At 50.3% G+C, this 19941-nt stretch overlaps 1 protein-coding gene across 2 annotated transcripts in view; it reads right to left on the reverse strand.

Moving 5' to 3' along the window:
- The window catches only part of SLC12A5 (solute carrier family 12 member 5), a 120592-nt gene that overhangs the window by 23950 nt on the left and 76701 nt on the right, over positions 1-19941 (reverse strand). For both annotated transcript variants that reach the window (XM_083507358.1, XM_083507359.1), the window contains exons 3-9: positions 16413-16544; positions 15243-15389; positions 12621-12675; positions 9524-9654; positions 4789-5030; positions 3061-3272; positions 1610-1777 (exon numbers count right to left, since the gene is read on the reverse strand). In XM_083507358.1, the coding sequence (XP_083363484.1) occupies positions 1610-1777; positions 3061-3272; positions 4789-5030; positions 9524-9654; positions 12621-12675; positions 15243-15389; positions 16413-16544 (1087 nt within the window). The remainder of the gene's footprint in view (positions 1-1609; positions 1778-3060; positions 3273-4788; positions 5031-9523; positions 9655-12620; positions 12676-15242; positions 15390-16412; positions 16545-19941) is intronic.

Raw genomic sequence — 19941 nt, forward strand, 5'->3', positions numbered from 1 at the left:
CTCTCGTTATTGTGGCCCAATTAGTGCCAGCTGTGGTGGTTAATGAGCTGCACATGAGGGTGCTTGTTTGTAACAAGGTCAGGCCAGGACCGGGGCTGCCGTGGGGGCTCCCTCTGTGGAAGCTTTGCAGGACAGAGCACTGCCCCCAACCCAAATAAAAAGAGGGTTTCGTGAGGGGCACGAGAGGAAGAGGCTGCGAAACTATATGACTCTAGCAGAAATGATATCAGGAGTTATGTATATCTGAAAACTAAGATTTAAGCTTTAAGGTATTTTAGGGTAAGATAAGGTTAAATAAATTAAGGTAATTTGAATAACAGAATATGGGGAAAGATGGTAAGGATTTGCTGAGCTAATTATAAAGTTAAACTGTCAAGATAATTTTTTTAACAAAAATTGAGAAAGATGGAAAGAATTTGCTGAAATAATTAATTAAACTAGAATACAAAAAGGGAGGTGTGAGGAGGTCAATGAAACAAGCAAATGGAAGTTATAGATATGTAATTTGGGATCTATGTTGTTTTCTTTTTTCTTGTGTTTTCCATTTTTCTTTTTCTTTTTGTTGTCGTATTGTTGTTTCCACTTTTTTCTTTCTTTCTATGTATTACAGTGTTGTTTTTAATTTTTCTTTTTTCTTTAAAACTTTGAAACTACTAATAAATATTTTTTTAAAAAAAAAAAAGAGAGAGAGGAAGAGGCTGCAGTGTCTGGGATCTCGGCCCCTTGAGAATGTGGGGGGAGAGGAATTCGGCTCAGTTCAAGTGCTAAAGGGAAGCGGCCTCATCTGCACATTCCAAAACAATCTGCTGACCGAAACTCAGCTCTCCTTTGAGAGCCACCTTTCCCTGAATTTTGCAATGCCCTTCTGCAACCAAATAAGCTGCACAAAATTGTGTCTATTCTGGGAAAGCATATGCACTGCACAGGCTGGCAAATATTTTAGAAATGCATTGTGTCAGAGGAAAAGGCACGCAAAAAAAAATGTGTGTTAGCGAAAGTGTGTACTGAAATGCTAATCAGTTTTCATGGTGGGTTTGTTTTTTTTTTTTTTTTGCTTTTAATAGACCCCCACCCCACAAACTCCTGCAGAAATGTGGAGGATTGGGCCTCATATGGGACAAAAGAGAAGCTGAAATCGACAGGGAGGCCGACCCCTGACCTTTGCCCCAAAGGTCTTGCACTGCTCCTCCCCAGGACTTGAGGAGTGGGCTGTGGGATGAGCCTTTCCCTGCCCCCCCCGGTGTCTGGGGGCTCGTGAAGTGGACCCCCTTCCAGCCTCTGAACTGGGGTTGGGGCTGCTGTGCTTCTCAATCCTCACCTGTCCCTGGGGCAAAGGGGGGCATCATCAAAATGGCCCGAGGTCCAGGGCTTCATTTATTGCATTGGGGGCAGAAAGTAGGGAGGTGGGATCGATGACGCCCAGCCCCAAACTTCCCCAGCCCCCATATGGCCTCCTAAAAGTCATGCCTGGCAGGTGGGGCAACTGAGAGCTGGAGGAAGCGCTCAGCACCCGAGACCCGCTCCGTCCCCAGGCACCCTCCTCACCTGTGCCCCAGAGACTCTGCCCCACCTGCACCCGGGTGCATCCCCCCCCACCAGAGTCCATTACCTGTGACTGAAGGGAAGTAGATGCCCACCAGGAGGGTGAAGTAGGAGGTCATGTCGCTGAAGACGTAGGGCTGGTCCATGTCCAGGAGAGCGTCTGCAGGGGCCGCCGAGGTCAACCCAGACTTCTCAATGATCACCCCTTTGGGCAAGTAGGTGCTCCAGAGGTTTTCTGCGGGGGGAGACGCCATGACGCGGGGCGGGTGAGTGGCTGCCATCCCCAGGGGGTGGCCCCACCCTCTACACCTGTGGAGGAAGGCCCCCCAACCCACCGCACAACTGGCACGGTCCCTCTCCGCCTTCTTGCCAGAAATGCCACTAGTCCTGCCCCCAGACTAGAGCCAGTCTGAGGCCTCTGCCCCCCTCCGTGCCCCCTTGCCCCTCCCCCTCTGGGCAACTCACCTGCCAGCAGGTCAGGGAAGGGCCTCTGTCCCATGGCACTCTAGGGTTTTAGGGGGCACCGCCTTGATAGGTTTTTTTTGTGGGTTTACAGATATTCTTAGAGAGAAGGAAATGAACTGCGCCACCCTCCCCATCCTGGAGACACAGCCGCAGGAAAGCGGAGAGCTGGTGTTGGTGTAGCGGTTAGAGTGATGGATTAGGACTTGGGAGATCAAGGTTCGAATCCTGATCGATGCATGCTGACAGCTCATTTATTTGTCTTGGGTTGGGGCGTTGCTGAGGGGGTTTTGGTTGGAGGGGGTATTGTTGCAGATGATACAATATTTTTGTATCTTTATTTTGGACTTATGTGGAAATTGTTCAATTTGGTTGTGTGCTTTTTGAAGTTTTCTTTATTATTTATAACTGCTTTTGAACAACAATGGTGATAGTGTACATCCTTGTCTAGTTCCTTTTTGTATCTTACATTCGTCCGTTATCACCTGGTTTATGATTAATTTTGCTTTTTTGCTCTGAATAAATTGCTGATATTCCTTTCAGAAATTTAGGCCCGCATTTAATTTCTTCAACTAACTTTGTCATGAATTTCCAAGAGACGTCGTCAAAGGCTTTTTCAGCATCTATAAACATCATTGCTGCTTTCTTTTCATTTTTGACCTCCAGGTATTCTATTATATTCAAAATATCCCTTATATTCTCCTTCTTTTGTCTATGTTATGTGGGGTTTTTAAATACGTTGTAAGCCGCTTTGAGCATAGTTTTCACTTTGGAAAGGCGACATACAAATAAAATGATGGATTGATCGATTGATCCCCGCTTGGCCAGGAAATTCCCTGGGGGTGCCCTTGGGGGCAAGTTGCCACTGCTCAGCTTAGCCTACCCCACAGGGCTGTTGTGAGGATTAAACGAAGAGGGGGAGACAACGCCCCCTTGAGCTTCTGGGAGGAAAAGGGGGGGATATTCAGGCCATAAATGAATAGAGCTGCCCAGGTCCCCCGCGGCTTTTGGGGCTCCCTGTTTGCCCCCCAGTGATGCCCCCGAGAGCCCTCCTACCTTGGATGAGGCCGGAAGCGGCTCCCGGGATGCCCTGGATCTCGGTGACGTTGTTGAGGGCGAAGTACTCGTCGCAGGAGGCGTTGAGGAAGCGGGAGGAGCAGAAGAGACCCCAGAGCTGGGAGCCGATGGTCTCGTTGCCCTCCTGGACCACCTTGGTGCAGGTGTCAAAGCCGTCGCGGGACAGAGTCCGGTTGCCCAGCAGGCAGATCCTGGGAGGGGGGAGAGTAGGGGAGGGGTCACCTCTTTGCCGCCTCCTGGCCAGAGGGGCCGCCCGGCAGGTTCTGCCCCTTCCCCACCCGAAGGGGAGGAGGGACTATTGATGGACTTAGTTATAGAATTGTAGAGAGCCCAGTGGGAAGGAGAGTACAGGGGTACCTCTGGTTGAGAACGGGATCTGTTCCGGAGGCCCGTTCGCAACCTGAAAAGAACGCAACCCACGTCTGCGCATGTGCGAGATGCGATTCACCAGTATACCTGAAGGAGCGTCTCCACCCCCATCGTTCTGCCCGGACACTGAGGTCCAGCTCCGAGGGCCTTCTGGCGGTTCCCTCATTACGAGAAGCCAAGATATAGGGAACCAGACAGAGGGCCTCCTCGGTAGTGGCGCCCGCCCTGTGGAACGCCCTCCCACGAGATGTCAAAGAGATAACGACTACCTGACATTCAGAGGACATCTTAAGGCAGCCCTGTTCAGGGAAGTTTTTAATGTATGACAACTTAGTGTATTTTTGGTCTTTGTGGAAGCCGCCCAGAGTGGCTGGGGAGGCCCAGCCAGATGGGCGGGGTACAAATAATAAATTATTATTATTATTATTATTATTATTATTATTATTACTATTATTATTCTGCGCATGCATGTGACATCATTTTGCACGTCTGCGCATGCGCAAGGGGTGAAACCCGGAAGTAACCCTTTCCGGTACTTCTGGGTCGCCGTGGGACGCAACCTGAAGCAAACGTAACATGAGGTACGACTGTATTGAAATGGAGACACACACCCCTCCCACTTTAAACATCATCATCATCATCATCATCATTATTATTATTATTATTATTATTATTACCCCACCCATCTGGCTGGGTTTCCCCAGTCACTCTGGGCGGCTTCCAACGAAATATTAAAATACAATAGTCCTTCAAGTATTAAAATACTTTTAGGTATTTATACTTTAAAGTGAGGGTTCCCAAGAAACCCGAGGCCTTTCTGCCAGGTATTGTCGGACCAGAGCTTCTAAAGGAATAGTTTCATTTGTTTCTGTATGCTATGACAGCAGCAGAAATAGTTTATGACTGCACAAAAATGAAACGAAGAAGTTCCCACGAAAGAAGGCTGGCTTAGGAAGATGATGGGATATATGCTGGGACTAACTGAGAATCAGGGAACAAAACAGGGGGAAAGAAATTCTTGAAGGATGGAAATATTTTGAAAAAAATAGCATGGTTGTGTTAAAATGCATGCAGGATTTGAAGTATGAGAATTTGCGGTTTAATAATTTAGAATTAACGCATGTAATGGATAAAAGAGAAGTGACACCGCAGCTTTATAAGGGAATGAACACCATGGAAGGTGAATGGGGAGTTAAGGGATAGGAGAGAGAGGTTTGGATGGTGCTTCCGAAGAATTTGTAAAATTTGTAAAAATAATAATAAATTATATTAAAAAAAGAAATGGAAGCCCCCGTTTGGCGTGGGCCGGGCTGGGGGTTCTTCCTCGTTGGCACTTACGGGAAGCTGGGCGGGTCAAAGGCCGACTTGATGACTCCGGCGTAGATGGCCAGGATGGAGAGGATGACGCAGCCCAGGAAAACCAGGGCAAACTTGTTGACGTACTTGACGCCCACAAAGACCACGGTGGCCATGCAGGTGAGCACACACGTCCCGTAGACACGCATGTTGTTGAGCATGGCAGCCGCTTCTCCACTGGCGTCCTCGCCCTTGAAGATGGCCATTGGGGGGAAGATGTAGGCCTGGAGGAGAGGAAGGAAGGGTTAGGACATAGTTCCGTTCTACCTTTAGAACAGATGTGTGGAGCTGTTGTGTGTCACGTGTCTGTTTACATTCCAGCACAGCTTGCCGGGAACTTCCGTTTGTGTATTGCTTTTGCTTCGTGCTTCTGCTTGGACACGAAGGGGAGCAGACATGTTTTTCCTTTGTCCTGATGCTGAATAAAATGCTTGTAAATACGCTTACATGTTCCTCTGTCCGCTACTTCTGTTGCAAAGAGTTCTTATCTCTGCTGGACTGAGTGCTCAGTCTGTAAAGGTCTCTGAGGCTTGAGTCACAGTTTTGATGCTGTTCTGAGAACCGGAGTTCGCCCGGCTGGTGGGCTGGAGCCAGCTGGGGGCTGCCAATTGCCCCCGTCTCCCAGGACGCATCCCAACAGGAAGGAGACCCAACTCAGAGGAAGGCAGGGCCACCCCCCCTCAGAACCACAACCTTGTGGGCTTGGAAATGGCCCCAGGGACATGGAGAGCTGCTGGATCAGGCCAAGGGGGCCCCACCGAGTCCAGCATGCGGTTCTCACAGCAGCCAAACAGACGCCCATCATGGGAAACCAAGGAGCAGGATCCGAGCACCTGAGCAACTCTCCCCTCCTGTGGCTTCCAGCTGCCTCCGACTGTAGAGGCAGAGCAGAGACATCCTGGCTAGGAGCCCTCGGCAACTTTTCCTCCATGAACTTGTTTTGCTGGCCATGACTGCCTCCTGTGGCAGGGAGTTCCACAGTTTATCCACTGCATGACGGACTCCAACATTCAGTTTCATTGGATTCCCATGAGTTGTAGTGTTGGGGGGGGGAGCTTTTCTGTACCGTGCATAATTTTATAAACTTCTATCATGTCACCTCTTACTTGCCTTTTCTCTAAACTATTATTCGTATTATTAACATTAGTGCTTCACCTGTAGATCTTAGCAGGGTTCACAACATTAAAATACAGTGGACGCTCGGGTTGCGAACGTGATCTGTGCGGGATGCACATTCGCAACCTGCCGCGTCCGCAACCTGCAGTGGTGTGTCTGCACATGCGCAGGTTGCAATCCGGCACATCTGTGCATGTGCAAAGTGCGATTTAGTGCTTCTGTGCATGCACGACCGCTGAAACCCGGAAGTAACCCGTTCCGGTACTTCCGGGTTTTGGCGGCCCGCAACCCAAAAAAGTGCAACCTGAAGTGTCTGTAACCCGAGGTATGACTGTACAATATAAAAACAAAAAACACATCATAAAACAAGAACAAACCCATAGCCCCCTGCCCCCCACCAACTACACAGCCCCCAATGCTGCCCCTTTCCTCCTAGGGGAGTTGCTCTAAAGAATAAGAATAAGAATAAGAATTTATCATCGATTTGGTCCAGTCCAACCTCTTACAATGCAGGGATCACAGCTAATGAATCCCTGGCAGACGACCCCCCCCCCAACCTCGGCTTAGAAACCTCCAAGGAAGGAGAGTCGGCCACCTTCCAAGGGAGTCCGTTCCTCTTGCCCCCCAAAGTTCTTCCTGATGTTCAGTTGGAAACATTTTTCTTGCACTTTGAATCTGGAGCAGCAGAAAAACCAAGCTGGGTCCGCCTTCAGTGGGGCAGCCCTCCGGGTGCCTCTCATGCCAGGTCTCAGAAGTGGGCCAAGCAGCTCCCCAGAGGGGCGAGGGGTGGGCCCAGCTGGAGGTGGGGGGGGCAGGAGGGTCTCCTTCACTGAACTGGCACAGGTGCCGTGGGGAAGGCTTCGGAGAGGCTCCCTGGGGCTGGTGGGGGGGTTTCTGTTCTCGCTTGGGTCAAATGAGGGCAGTGCATCTTGCGAAACAGCGGGGAGGGGGGGGACACCCCTATCACAAGCTGCAAAAAGTGTTCTGGGAGCCCAGAGACGCAGATGAGCTTATTGCACCAAAAGGAGATTAAATTACCCCAGCTCATTTTAATGCTTTTAACGTGGATGACAGCTCCCCAATCTCAGGGTGATAATTAATCTGTGAAAGGATATATGCTACGGATTGTCAGTTCACATATCTTCATGGCAGAGGCATAATTCCACACTCGAGCATCTTGGAAACGCAAGTTATTTAATATATGTGATAAGTGCTGAAATGGCCTCTTTAGCAAGAGCTTGGGTGAGAGGGTGACATAAACGATCCCATTTGCGCCTAGAAATTGGGAACAATGAACTCTGGCGCTGAGCAGTGGGACGAGGAAATATGCGAGGGGCTCCTCTTGGAAAAGGATGGGGCAAGGCTGCGGCTTTCTAAAAGGCAGAGGCTGCTGCTCCTTTTGCTGCTAGGATTTTCCATGGTGGTTTAATTTTGATTGCAAGTGTTTCCTGAGAAGAGTGTCATGAAGCCCCGAGATGTGACTGGGGAGTGGGCTTCTCCATCCTCCTCCTCCTCACACAGTCCTCTGCCGGCTGACCCTCCCTCCTTGCCCAGAAAGGGAGGAGGGGGTCTTCCGGGGGGGGGCTGCATCTGCAAAAGTCCTTTGAGCCGACAGGGACAAGCTTTGCATCCAAAACACCCCCAGCTTCATTATATTCTCCCTTTTGCAGGGAGACAAAAGCACAAGCGGAAAAAACAAGCAGGATATTATGCCGGAGAGAGCAAATGAAGGCTACGGAGATGAGATATCAGGTCACTTAAGCTTTTTGCTTACATCTTCTAAAAGAAAAAAAGGGAGACAGGACAGCTATTCTTCCGCCTCAGGATCCAGTGTCATTATTTATGTTTGCTTTTAAAAATATATCTATTTCTAGTTCCTCCAAAGGGAGTCTTTCACGAACTCCTTTTCTCTTCCAAGGCAGGGGTTGCATTGAATTTTCTTAAAGAATCTCTTTTCATGGAATCGCAGAGTCGGAAGGGACCCCAAGAGTCACCGAGTTCCATCCTGACTCTCTGCTTTCTGTGGACCAAAATGAAACCCAGAATCCGCTCTTTGCAAATCCAGCCACCAAGCCACTCAGGTATTCCGAGGTTGTTCTGCTTTGAGAACAAGGCTGCATTGCACAAGAGCTCCTTCGGGCAGCGGCAAAGAGAGTTTATTTTTGGAAAGAATTTGATATTTGAAAAATGGGGAGGGGGGGAGCACTGAAGTCATCATGGGGAAAATCAGAACTTTGTTAGACTTTCTTACCCTCCAAATTCACTCTTCCTGGGCTGGCATGTTGTTGCCGAAGTTGGCTTTTGGTATCTTTATTTTAGATCGTGTGGAAATTGTTCGGTTTGGTTGTGCACTTTCAAATGTTGCATTTATCGTTTATGACTACTTTTGTTGTGTTGCGGTTGTGCATTTTTTCCACGCTGCAAGCCGCCTTGAGAATGATCTGAACTGCAACACAAGGATCTGCCTGTCTGAGAAGCGTTATGGTTTGGCAGCGGGGAAGCCATGCAAATCCCACAGAGGGATAAGAAGGAAGGAAGGCAGGTCAGAAGGACTTGAAAATTGGCCTGGCGGGGGTTAAACAAGACACTTTTAAAATGGATTTCCCCCCACCCAGTGAAGGCCAAAGGGCTTGGGGTCCTGTGCCCACCCTCGCTGATGTCAGTCTGCCTGCCACCACTCACCAGCAGAATCTCTCTCTCTCTCTTTTAAAATTGCTTTATTGAACTTTTAAAAACATAACACAAAATCAAAGTTATCAAAAAATAATAATAATTATCAAAATCTGTTACATTTTTTCACAGTCTTCTTTGGGTTCTAACAACTTCCCAGCAATTCCATATAGATTTAAGTGTGTATTTAACTAGTGCACTACAGTGGTACCTCGGGTTAAGAACTTAATTCGTTCCAAAGGTCCGTTCTTAACCTGAAACTGCTCTTAACCTGAAGTGCCACTTTAGCTAATGGGGCCTCCTGCTGCTGCCTCGCCGCCAGAGTACGATTTCTGTTCTCATCCTGAAGCAAAGTTCTTAACCAGAGGTACTATTTCTGGGTTAGCGGAGTCTGTAACCTGAAGCGTCTGTAACCTGAAGCGTATGTAACCCGAGGTACCACTGTATTCATCTCTGCTTTTAATAATTACTTATTAAAGATAAGATACTTTCTTAAACTTATTCAGCAGACTACAGAAGCTATTCAAAGGCTGCCACAGACTTCATGCTATTACAGTCTTTAATGTAACTTTTAAATAAACCCCATTTATTTAAAAAAAATACTTGGTCTGCATGGTCTCTTATTTTTCCTGAAAGCTTAGCCAGCTCTGCGTATTCCATTCATTTTTGCTGCCACTCCGACTTTTTTCCTCCTTTCCAATTTGTGGCTATTTGTGGCTATTAAAATTCTTGTGGCCACTGTCACGTATAAAAATAGCTCCCTTATATTCTTTGGTATGTCAGGACCTAATATTTGAAGAAGGGAAGAATCTGGGGTTTTTTATATATAAACAAACCCTTAAACATTTTTTAAAGTTCCATATATATTTCATCCCAGAATTCCTTATTTTTTTGGCATGTCCACCACATATGCAGCAGAGGTCCCACTCACCAGCAGAATCTCGATGGTGCCCAGGATGTACATGGCACCTGCAAAAGTGGTGCCCAGGTAGAAGCAGAGCCCCACAGCGCCCCCAAACTCAGGGCCAAGTGAGCGGGAGATCATGTAGTACGACCCGCCAGCTGGAGACAGACGGGGGGGGGGGGGAGAGAGAGAGAGAGAGAGAGAGAGAGAGAGAGTGTTAAGCTTTCATATACGCATAAGACAGCATCTTCAAAAGCAGAGACATCACCTTGCCGACAAAGGTCCGTTAAAGCTCTGGTTTTCCCAGTAGTGATGTATGGAAGTGAGAGCTGGACCATCAAGAAGGCTGATCGCCGAAGAATGGATGCTTTTGAATTCTGGTGCTGGAGGAGACTCTTGAGAGTCCCATGGACTGCAGGAAGATCAAACCTCTCCATTCTGAAGGAAATCAGCCCTGAGTGCTCACTGGAAGGACAGATTGTGAAACTGAGGCTCCAGTACTTGAGAAGAGAAGACTCCCTGGAAAAGACCCTGATGTTGGGAAAGATGGAGGGCACAAGGAGAAGGGGACGACAGAGGACGAGATGGTGGGACAGTGTTCTCAAAGCTACCAGCATGAGTTTGACCAAACTGCGGGAGGCAGTGGAAGACAGGAGTGCCTGGCATGCTCTGGTCCAGGGGGTCACGAAGAGGCGGACACGACTAAACGACTAAACAACAACATACGCATAAGCATAAAGTAGCCCCAAAACTTGTGCAGGAGCAACCTGCTGAGAGTCTGAGTGCCAAGGCAAAATTGCACAAAGTCAGGAAGACCCAATAGAACTGGTTTCTCCTATGTGACCATCCCTCCCTTACTGGGCTTTTTGACGGTCCTGTGAGATCTTGTGGGGCCATCGCAAGATCTCAGATGGTCCCTTTCAATGGTTTTCCCTCCCTCCCTTTATTTATTTTCCTGACAACCACACAGAGCTGCAATCGTGCAAGTAAATCACACATAAATTGCGGTTCTGCTGTGCTTCATCTCTGTGCTGGCGCAAGTCTGGGGCGTGAGTGAGGCTGGTTAGGCACCTGTGGTTGACATGCCCCCCGGGGCTGCCAATTCGGAGGAGCAAGCGTCTAATGAGAGAAATAAAATCACACATGTCAGGGAGTCTCCAGAGCTGGCATTCCCAAATCTGCATTGAAATGAGAACAAGGGCTTGGCAGACGAGCCCTCAGCTGGGTTTTGCTTAGTGGCAGCATATGTGAAGGACTTGAATGGTGCAAACTTGGGCGCTTGGGACAAGAGAGGGTGGCGTGTCGCCCTTATGGGGTGAACTGACCAGCAAATTAGGTCTGGCACAAAGACACCTTTGCGGGAGAACGCGGGAGATTTATTTCATTCACAAATTTGAAACTTCATTTCACTTTGGAACTCCCTGCCTCTTGATATCAGGCAGGAGCCTTCACTGTATCCTTTCTGCCACCAGCTAAAAACATCCTTGCTGCGACAAGCCAGCCCAGCTGCTTAGAAATGCTGGAGTGAATTCTGATCCATTTAATTCTTCATACGTTTTAAAGTATTGTAAATCTTCTTGTTTTTATCTTTTTGTAAACTGCTCTGAAGGCTTTTCTTTTCAGCATCCGAGTGGTGTATAAATTTTATGAAACAGACAAATAAAATAAATAAATGAATCTCCAGAACACCAAAGTCCAAGTCCGAAGGGTTTGTGGATCTCGTCACTTGTGAGTCACGTCATAAGAATATGTCTTACAGATGTTATATGTTATGGTGTGTGTGTGTGGGGGGGGGGGAATACAGGTTTGCATAAAAGAGACTCCCATCCTGCCATCATAAAATCCTTGTAGCCAATGCCAGCATTTGGGCACTGGGGTGAGGGGAAATTGGAGAGCAACTGCAGACCCCCCCCCCAAGTGTCCCTATTTTCCAGGGATGTCCCTGATTTAGAGAAGCTGTCCTGGTTTCTGATCTGACCCCAGAATGTCCTGCTTTTCCTTAGGATGGCCCTATATGTTGGAAGACATGGAATTACCAACCCCTGAGCCGTCTGAAGGCAATCCTGTAGAGGGAAGGCTTCTTTTAAAATGCTTGATGTTTTGTTATGCTTTTATATATGTTGGAAGCCGCCCCAAGTGGCTGGGGCAATCCAGTCAGACGAGTGGGGTATAAAGAGGAAGATTATCATTATGGCATGGGACGTCCCTATTCTCATCGGAGAAATGTTGGAGGGTATGCAACTGAGTGCCCACGCCCTTGGAAAATGTCAGCGGGCATTGCCTGGCCTCCCAGCTGTACCTCCAGCTATGCGCCAACCCTGCGAAGCAGCCCTAGTGTGATGGCCTGGGACTCGGGCTCGAACTCAGAACCAGAAGTCTCAGAACCTCTGCCTCAGGCATTGTCTGGGGCCTGATCCTGAAGAGTCCCAGTCTGCACAGGTTCCCCTGCAACAAGCACCAGCTGGGCTGAGTCAGGGGCCTGAGCCTGCCCTGGCTCCAGATGCAGGGATGACCCCGTTGCCTCCAGCTGGGCCATCACTTACAGCTGCTCCACTACCGGTTGGGTCAGGGGAGGCTGAGGCGGCTTCTGGGTCTAGTAACCCACCGACGTCTCCCGAGCTGCAGAGACTGAGGTCTGAGAGAAGGAGAGACCTGAGTACTCGCAGGAGGAGTGCTCGCCTTCGGGTGAGACAGGGAGGTGAGTCACCGGGGGATCAGAACCGACCATTACCCTGACAGAGATAAAAGGCTGTCAGACCCCGCCCCAGTTTGTGGGAGCAATGTTTGCCAGAACCTGCCTGTCATCCTGTGCCTGCCCTTGCCTGGTTTCCTGCCTTGGCCCTGTCAGGCTGACTCCTAGCAGAACCCTTTGATTCAGGACCGGACCTGGACTGCGTTGCTCAGGTTTACCCCTGGGCCAGCACACCTGGCAGAACAAAGTGGCTGCAGAAGAGGGAGACAGAGGCAAGGTGGCTTGGCAGGGGGAGAGGTGGCACCAAGGCGCTGGCAAGCCGCCAGGGGGAGTGCTGAGGAAGACCCCCCTCCCCTTGGCCTGGGACTCTGCGTTTGCAGGCGGACAGACACACAGACACACAAACACACAGACACACAGGACTCTACCCACCTGGCACGACTCCATTGGTGGCAATGGCACTCATTGAAATGGCTGTCAGCATCGTCTGTGAGGAGGGAGAGGCAGAGAGGTAGGAGACTTGCAATGAAAGAGGGTTTGGTGGGGGGGGATTAGAACTGCAGAATTGGGAGGGACCCCAGAGGCCATCTAGCCCAAACCCTGCGATGCAGGAATCCCAATGAGCACCAGGTCGCCTTCCTGGGTTTACCTCTTCCCAAGGCATGACAAGGCAAGACCCTCCGTTTCCTCCCTAGATTGTTCTGTCCGGCTCCCAGATGATGGAGAGTGGAGACGGCACTTGGGGGAGGGCAGGGGGTCACCAGGAAGCCAAGGGCCAGAGGGAACCCCAAGTAGGACAAGGCACAAGAAGCAAAGTCAGGAAAGTGGCCCCCGGCAGGTGATGGAGGGGGCTGAGAAGCAGGTGAGGGTGAGAACATAAGGACATTTGCATCTGTCAGAAATCAGTCTTTTGGTACGGCAGCACTAGCACTGCGGAACTCCCTGCCTCTTGACATCAAGCAGGCGCATTTGTTGTGTTGAAACAACATTTGCTTGGCAAGCCTACCCAGACATTTAGGATGCTGTTGTATTTTTAGTTTATTGTTGGTTTTAATTTTTTGAAGGTTTGTATTGCTTTTACTAATAATCTTACTGTTCTGTTCTCTTTTTGGTAAACTGTTTTGAGCTTTCTTTACAATCAAGCAGTATATAATTGTTATGAAATAATAAAGTAAAATAAAATAAGAATAAAATAAGAAACGCTTTCTGGATCAGACAAGATTCCCCCAGGGCAAACACACAAGCAGGATCCCAGATCCACTTTCCCCTCCTGAGGATTCCAGCATCTGGGATTCAGAGACATTGCTGTCTCCAGCTGTGGAGGCAGAGCAGAGCCCTCCCGGCTTGTCAGTCATACAGGGAAGTCACTCTGATTTTGAGAAGCTCAGAGGCTCTCAGGGTCTGGGAAGCGGCTTCCCCTTGCCTGTGCTGCTGAGACCCCTCCTCTTGCAGGGTCCCCCTGGAATGAGGGCCACATCTCATCCACCCAGAAACCAGCTCAAAGGGGCCGGGGGGGCCACAGGGCCAGATCCACACTCCCCCCGCCATCAGTCACTGTGTGCAACACAGCACAGCGCTGTTAAAATTTCCCTTTCGTTTATCCTCAAAGGGCATTCGAAAGAAAGCAAAGGCGATGACGCCCATTTTCCAGAACAGGCTTCCATTTGAAAAGTGTTGCAGCTTAGCTGCAGGGCTTGCTACACCGATTTCTATATTCTTCAGCCAAATGTACAGGCTGCTTGATTTGAAAAGCAAAAATCTGTAAGTGGTTTCATAAAACAATACTTATTAAAAAAAAGAAGACCCGCAAAACCAACAGACTCCAAACAAAGAGGCTGCCTTAATGAAGTGGTGCAAAATATAAACGGAAGCAACAGAATTTAAAAACAAGTAAAATTCCATGTCTGGTTAGGCTTGTGAAAACAACTTTTGGGATTCCTGCATTTAAGAGGGTTGGACTAGATGACGAACGGAGCCCCTCAAAATCGACCGCTCTGAGATTCTGTGATTTGTTTCGCTGAATCAGACTTTGCAAAGCCAGCGCCCTGCCCTCCTCCTTCCTGTTGGGGGGCAGGGACTTGAACCCAGGGCTTTAGGGCTGCCCCAACCAGCCAGAAGGGAGGTCCCTTTGGGGGGTTGAGGGCAGGTAATGGGGTGGGGAGAGGTGGGGGCTGAATCAACTTGGCAAGGCTGCTTCCTGGGGACGGCCGGGAGATGGATGGGCTGAGCGGTGCCTTTGGGGCAGGATGCAGCTGGATGAGTCCCTGGGAGGCAGGCGGGGATTAATCAGCTTCGCCGCACCATTGCCCATCCAGGCAGGTGTATCCATCCCCAGCGCCGGCAGCTGCCTTCCTATGCCTGGCCTGGCTGCGTCCACCACTGGCACATAGAATCCTGGAACTGTAGAGGGGGAGGGACCCCCAAGGGCTCTCTAGTCCAGCCCCCGTAATGCAGGAATCGCAGGTGAGGAATCCCTGACAGGTGCTCCTCCAGCCTGCAATCTACCTGCCTGCTGTGCCAACTGGGACAATTTATTGGAGGAAGAAGTAACCTTCTGCTGTATTTATTTCCTGGACTGCAGTTCTGAATTACCTGTGTGTTTGTTAATAGATCTATTTAGTAGCTTTGATTACACACACACACCCCAAATTTAAAAATCATAAAACCGAAGAGCTGGGTGGGAGCTGCAATTCAGACATTGCAGCTCAAGAAGCCCTGACAGGGGCCACCCAACCTCTCGTTAAAAACTTCCAAGCAGGGGGAGCCTGCCACCTTCCCAGATCGCCTGTCCCACTGCCAACCATCCCAAAGGGCAGCCGTGAGCTTCCCACGTGACCCCCCCACCCCCGCCCTGGGGTGAGACCTTAAAGATTGGGGCAGAATGTGGGCATTTCAGGGGCTCCTCATTTTCACCTTCCTTCCCTAAGTTTCTGGCCAGAGCGATGGCCTGAGCTGCTGGCCCTGAGGAATCCTGCCTGCCTGGTGAAAACAGGGGGGGGGGCTTCTCCCCCTCCCCCCTCTGCCCACGGGGTCCCCAAGGAGGGGGCAACTCACGCAGGAGCAGCAGAGGATGACCATGCAGAAGGACTCCATGATGCCCGCAATGCCAACGACCCACGTCAGGCGGAGGAAGAGGATGACGCCGAAGATGTTCTGCAGGCATGGCAGGTAGACGCCCATGAAGGTGCCCATCTGGGGAGCCTGCAAGGGGAGGGAGCAGAGAGGGTGGTGAGGCACCTGGGGGGTGCGGAGCAGGATGGATCCCCCCCACCCTCCTCCCAGGGGAGCAGGCCGGATGAGCGGGTGAGGGGCTTGCTCTCAGAACTACCCTCCGTCGTCCTGGCAGAGAAGCCTCTTCCCCTGGCACCGGGCAGAGGAAAACATCTGCCGACAGTGAAGGATGGAGGTGCCTTGCCAGGCTGTGCCAGGGGAGGGAGAGGGCAAGGAGGGCTCAAAGGTTCCTCAAGACAGTTCAAACAAATCCTTTCTTCCTCGCTCGCGTTTCAACACTTATGCAGAAAGCGGTGCAATAATGCCAGGAAACAAGTGGTGGGGTCACACGGGAGGCTCCAAGTCCCGTCAAGAAGGATTTCTTTGTTTATCCATAGCCCACTTTCTTCTCCACAGGGCAGAAGGTGGGGGACATGGCTGCCTCCCCATCTCGTTTAATCCCCACAAGCAGAATCTCAAGGACAGCCTCTCCCCATATAACCGTCCTGGGCCCTGAGATCATCACCCGAAGCCCCTTCTTTACATGCAGACAACTGAGGCACGTGGTGACTCTGTGCCACCGGGATTTGCAAATGTAAGACTCTGTGGAACCTTTATTCTCAAGAACGGTGGATACTTTGATTTGTATAAATCTGTATTATTTGCAAAGGGAATACTTTACTATCCCTTTGGAGCTGCTCTGTATTTTTACACTCTTGTCCTTTCTGGCTGTGACACTTAATGGTTTGCATGTTTTAATTCCTTGTCCCGTCCCCCGTCCCCCCCCCCCCGCCTATATTTGCACTTCATTTTTTGTTAAAAACCCATTTTGTTTTATTTTTTTAAAAAGAACAACACAGCCGCAGCAGAGCCACAGAGAGTCCACAGGCAGCAGCTCAGCCCCTGACCCTCTGGAAAGGAGGCGCAAACTTGGGGTCCAGAGCCAAGCCCCCCTCCGCCCACAACCCCACAAGGAACCCGCAGAGGCAAAGACCAGTCCCCTGAATGGCTCACCTTGACGGGCTTCTTCTTGGCTCCCTCGTTGTTCTCCGCCTCCTCGTGCTCCCGGCTGCCCTGAGGCAGGTTGGTGTAGTTGGCCAGGCCGCTGAGCATGGACGACACCATGGGGATGGTGTCCATTTCCTCCTGTGGGGCAGAAGGAGGAGCGGGGCTGAAGAGGGGTTCTCCACATCCCCCTTGACCCACAACTGCCTCTCCGCTCCCCCAACCCCCCGCTCTGCACACCCCATTTCTCCCTTGAAACGCAGGAGGTGCTGCTACCTTAAGCTGTTGATCCAACTAGGCCAGTGCTGCCTACTTTGGCTGGCAGCAGCTCCCCAGGGTCTCAGGCAGAGAGGGCAGAGCTCTTTCTTTCTTTCTTTTCTTTCTTTTCTTTCTTTTCTTTCTTTTCTTTCTTTTCTTTCTTTTCTTTCTTTTCTTTCTTTTCTTTCTTTTCTTTCTTTCTTTTTTTGGGGGGGCTGCATTCTGAACTTTATTGGGAAATGACACGGTGTTTAAAAACAGGGTCTTTGCCAGAGGTGGAGGGGCAGCCCCCACCATAAAAGGGGTCTCCTCTCCCTTGGACAAGGCGGATGGAGGGTGCCGCGTTGGACAGCCATGTGCCCCCATCCTGCCCCCCCTGCAGAATCTGGCCCCTCAGGCCTCCTTGGGGCCCCGGCTGGCTGGATTCTCCTCCTTCCTCCCACCTTTGGCTCTGGGGGGCTTGGACCCTTGTCAGCCTTGGCTTTCTCTCCCTTGGCCTCTTTGGTTTTCTTGGCCGCTGCAGGCGCCTTGGCCTCTGCCTGGGGGGGCCCTCGTCCTTGGCCCCCCGTCTTGCTTTCCTTAGACACAGCTTTCCGGGGGGGGGGCACCGGGTGTGTTTGCTGGGAAGGCCCTGGAAGAGCTCCGTTTCTTGAGGATTGGGGCCTCTTTCTCCCCCCCCCGGGGGGGACTTCTTTGCCTTGGGCTTCGCTGGAGGTTTGCCTGGCTGTTTGCTCGCTTTCGCCTTGGTCCTCTGGCTGGAAGCCGCCTCCTCCTCCTTCCCTTCTGCGATTACTCCCTGCCTCGGTTTCTCCACAGGAACCTTTGCCGTGGGATTCTTGGCCGCTTTCTTCGGTCTGGGCACTGTTTTTCCATCCGAATCCGAATGCTTTTCCTGGCTTTCTTTCCCTTGGCTTCTTTGTGCCCAGCTTGAATCTCCCTGTGGCCCCCAGGGTGGAAGACTTTTGTGGCCGGATGAGGCAGCCCCTTTCCAGGCCTTTGGCCAGGGCCACCTTCAGGGCGTACTTCAGGCGGATGGGGTCCACCCCGGGGTAGGTGCCCAGGATGTAGCGCTTTATGGCCACGACAGAAGCCCCCTTGCGCTCATCCAGGGTCTTCACTGCCTCCATCACCATGGACAGCGTGGGCGGGTCCTGCGCCTCGGGGCGGTTCAGGGGGCCGGGGGGCCGGCCAGAGAGGCAGCGGACTTGGCTGCTGACAGTGCCTCCATTGCAAGCAGCTGCCCAACTCTTCCTCCCCTTCCCACCTCAGGGTAGAGGTCTTTCTCATCACCTGAGCCTATTTGGAGAAGCTGGGCCTTGAACTGTACCTCATAGCTGTCAACCGTTCCCTTTTTCTTTTTTTAAATAATTTTTATTAACAGGCCAATCACATCACATTAATTCCAAATCACATTAGTTCCAAATTACACAGCCAAATTTTTAAATTTTTGTTGGGGGTACCCATACTTTGTGCTCCGAAAGGGATCCAAACATCACTCTTGCTGCTGCTTTAATGTACCTTCTCTTTGTTGTTTTCCTCATCTTCTTCTTGTTATCATATATTCCTTTCTTTGTGATCTCTGATAGTCTCCACAAGCGGGTTGAAAACAAACGTTGTTGTATCCTGTGTGGATTTTACACTCCTCCAAGAGCCATATCAAAAAGAAGAAAAACAGGCGCCATTTCCGCACCTCCGTACAAAACATTTCCACAGTCTGTCCGTTGATTTCCACAGGCCTGCCAGTCTCTCATCAATTTTCTCAGGGGGCCCTGCCAGGTCCAGCTCACTTTCCGATATAGTAACAAGCCATGGTCCTCCTCGCCCTCATCCTCCTGTAGGCAGGCCTGCCGTAACAAATCTCTTTTTATTGCTGCGTCACAAAGAACTTTCATTCCTTCCTGATCTTCCCACCAGCCATGTCTTTGATTAATAATTTATTTCCACACATTTCTTAAGCCTCCTGCTTGTGATCAGTAATTGCAACGATTCTTTCTTTCTTTGGGGGGGGGGCGGTTAGTAGGTACTCACATAAGACAAAAAAAGAAAAGTTTCCCCCCTCCCCTTTTCAGTTCCGCTACATACCAATCCTTTGATGACTCTTCTTTTTGATTTATTGTTCCAGCCCATCGCTTCCACTTCACAGAGATCCCTTTAATTAGCAGTCTTTACTCCCGATCTTCACTTGAAGTATGTGCATTTGCTTCTTTCTAATTGTTTATTTCGAGCTGCTGCAGCCAGCGCGCGATCAGAGACAGCGTCCGGGAGAGCCGGACCCACACAAGGGCTTTGTGCCTAGTGCTCTCACCCCCTTCTTTTGAATCCGGGGGTGATTTATGGCCACAGCAGGCAAGGCAGTGTTCCCCATTCCCTTGGGGCAACAAGGGAGGCTGCATACTCCCATATCAGCCTCTTAATTAACTCATGTGGGTCGGAGAGATGGTATTGTCAGCCATCTTCCAATGTGCCCCTAGCGGCCCCCCAACCGTTTCCCCCCCCCCTTGTTTTAAGGGGAATTCCCTTATTCCGAATAGGATTCCTTGCCAGAAAAGGGAAAAGTTGACAGCTATGCTGCACATAAGGACATAATAGCCTGCTGGATCCGGCCAGGGCCCCTCTAGTCCAGCAGCCTCTTCTCACAGTGGCTGAACCCATGGGAAGCCCACAATCTGAGCACAATGGCATTCACAGGTAGGCTGTGCCTGAGCATGGAGGTTCTGCTACCACAATAGACCTCCCTAAGAAGGGCCTGCGGATCAGGCCAGGGGTCCAGCTAGTCCAGCATCCTGCTCTCACAGTGGCCGGCCAGATGCCCAGATGGGAAACCCAGAGGCAGGATCCGAGCCAAGAGCAACTCTCCCCTCCTGCAGCTTCTAGCAACTGGGATTCAGGAGCAGGGCTGCCTCCCACTGTGGAAACCCAGCTTGCGTGTCTGCTCTCTAACTCTCTGTGTTTCCTTCTCTCTTTTTTAATGGTTTTCATTAAGAATTTCAACATAAATTATCAAAAACTTATCTTCATCCCCCCCATTTCCCCCCTCCCCCCACCAAGAAAAACCCTCCCTCCCCCCCACCCCCCAGACTTCCCTCAGCTCCTCTCTCTGATTTTTCAACACAAATTATTCTCTGCATATTATAAAATTGTAAAGATCTTTAAATGATCTATTTATTATGTTAACAATAATAAATCTGTGTGAGTTTATTCAAAACCTGCCAGGGAGTCCAATTCATTTTGGGGGTGTTTTTTTTAATTAATTTGTAAAAAGTTCCCATTCTTCTTTAAA

This window comes from Podarcis liolepis (genome assembly GCF_965112155.1).
Source record: "Podarcis liolepis genome assembly, chromosome: 6".
Classification (NCBI taxonomy): domain Eukaryota; kingdom Metazoa; phylum Chordata; class Lepidosauria; order Squamata; family Lacertidae; genus Podarcis; species Podarcis liolepis.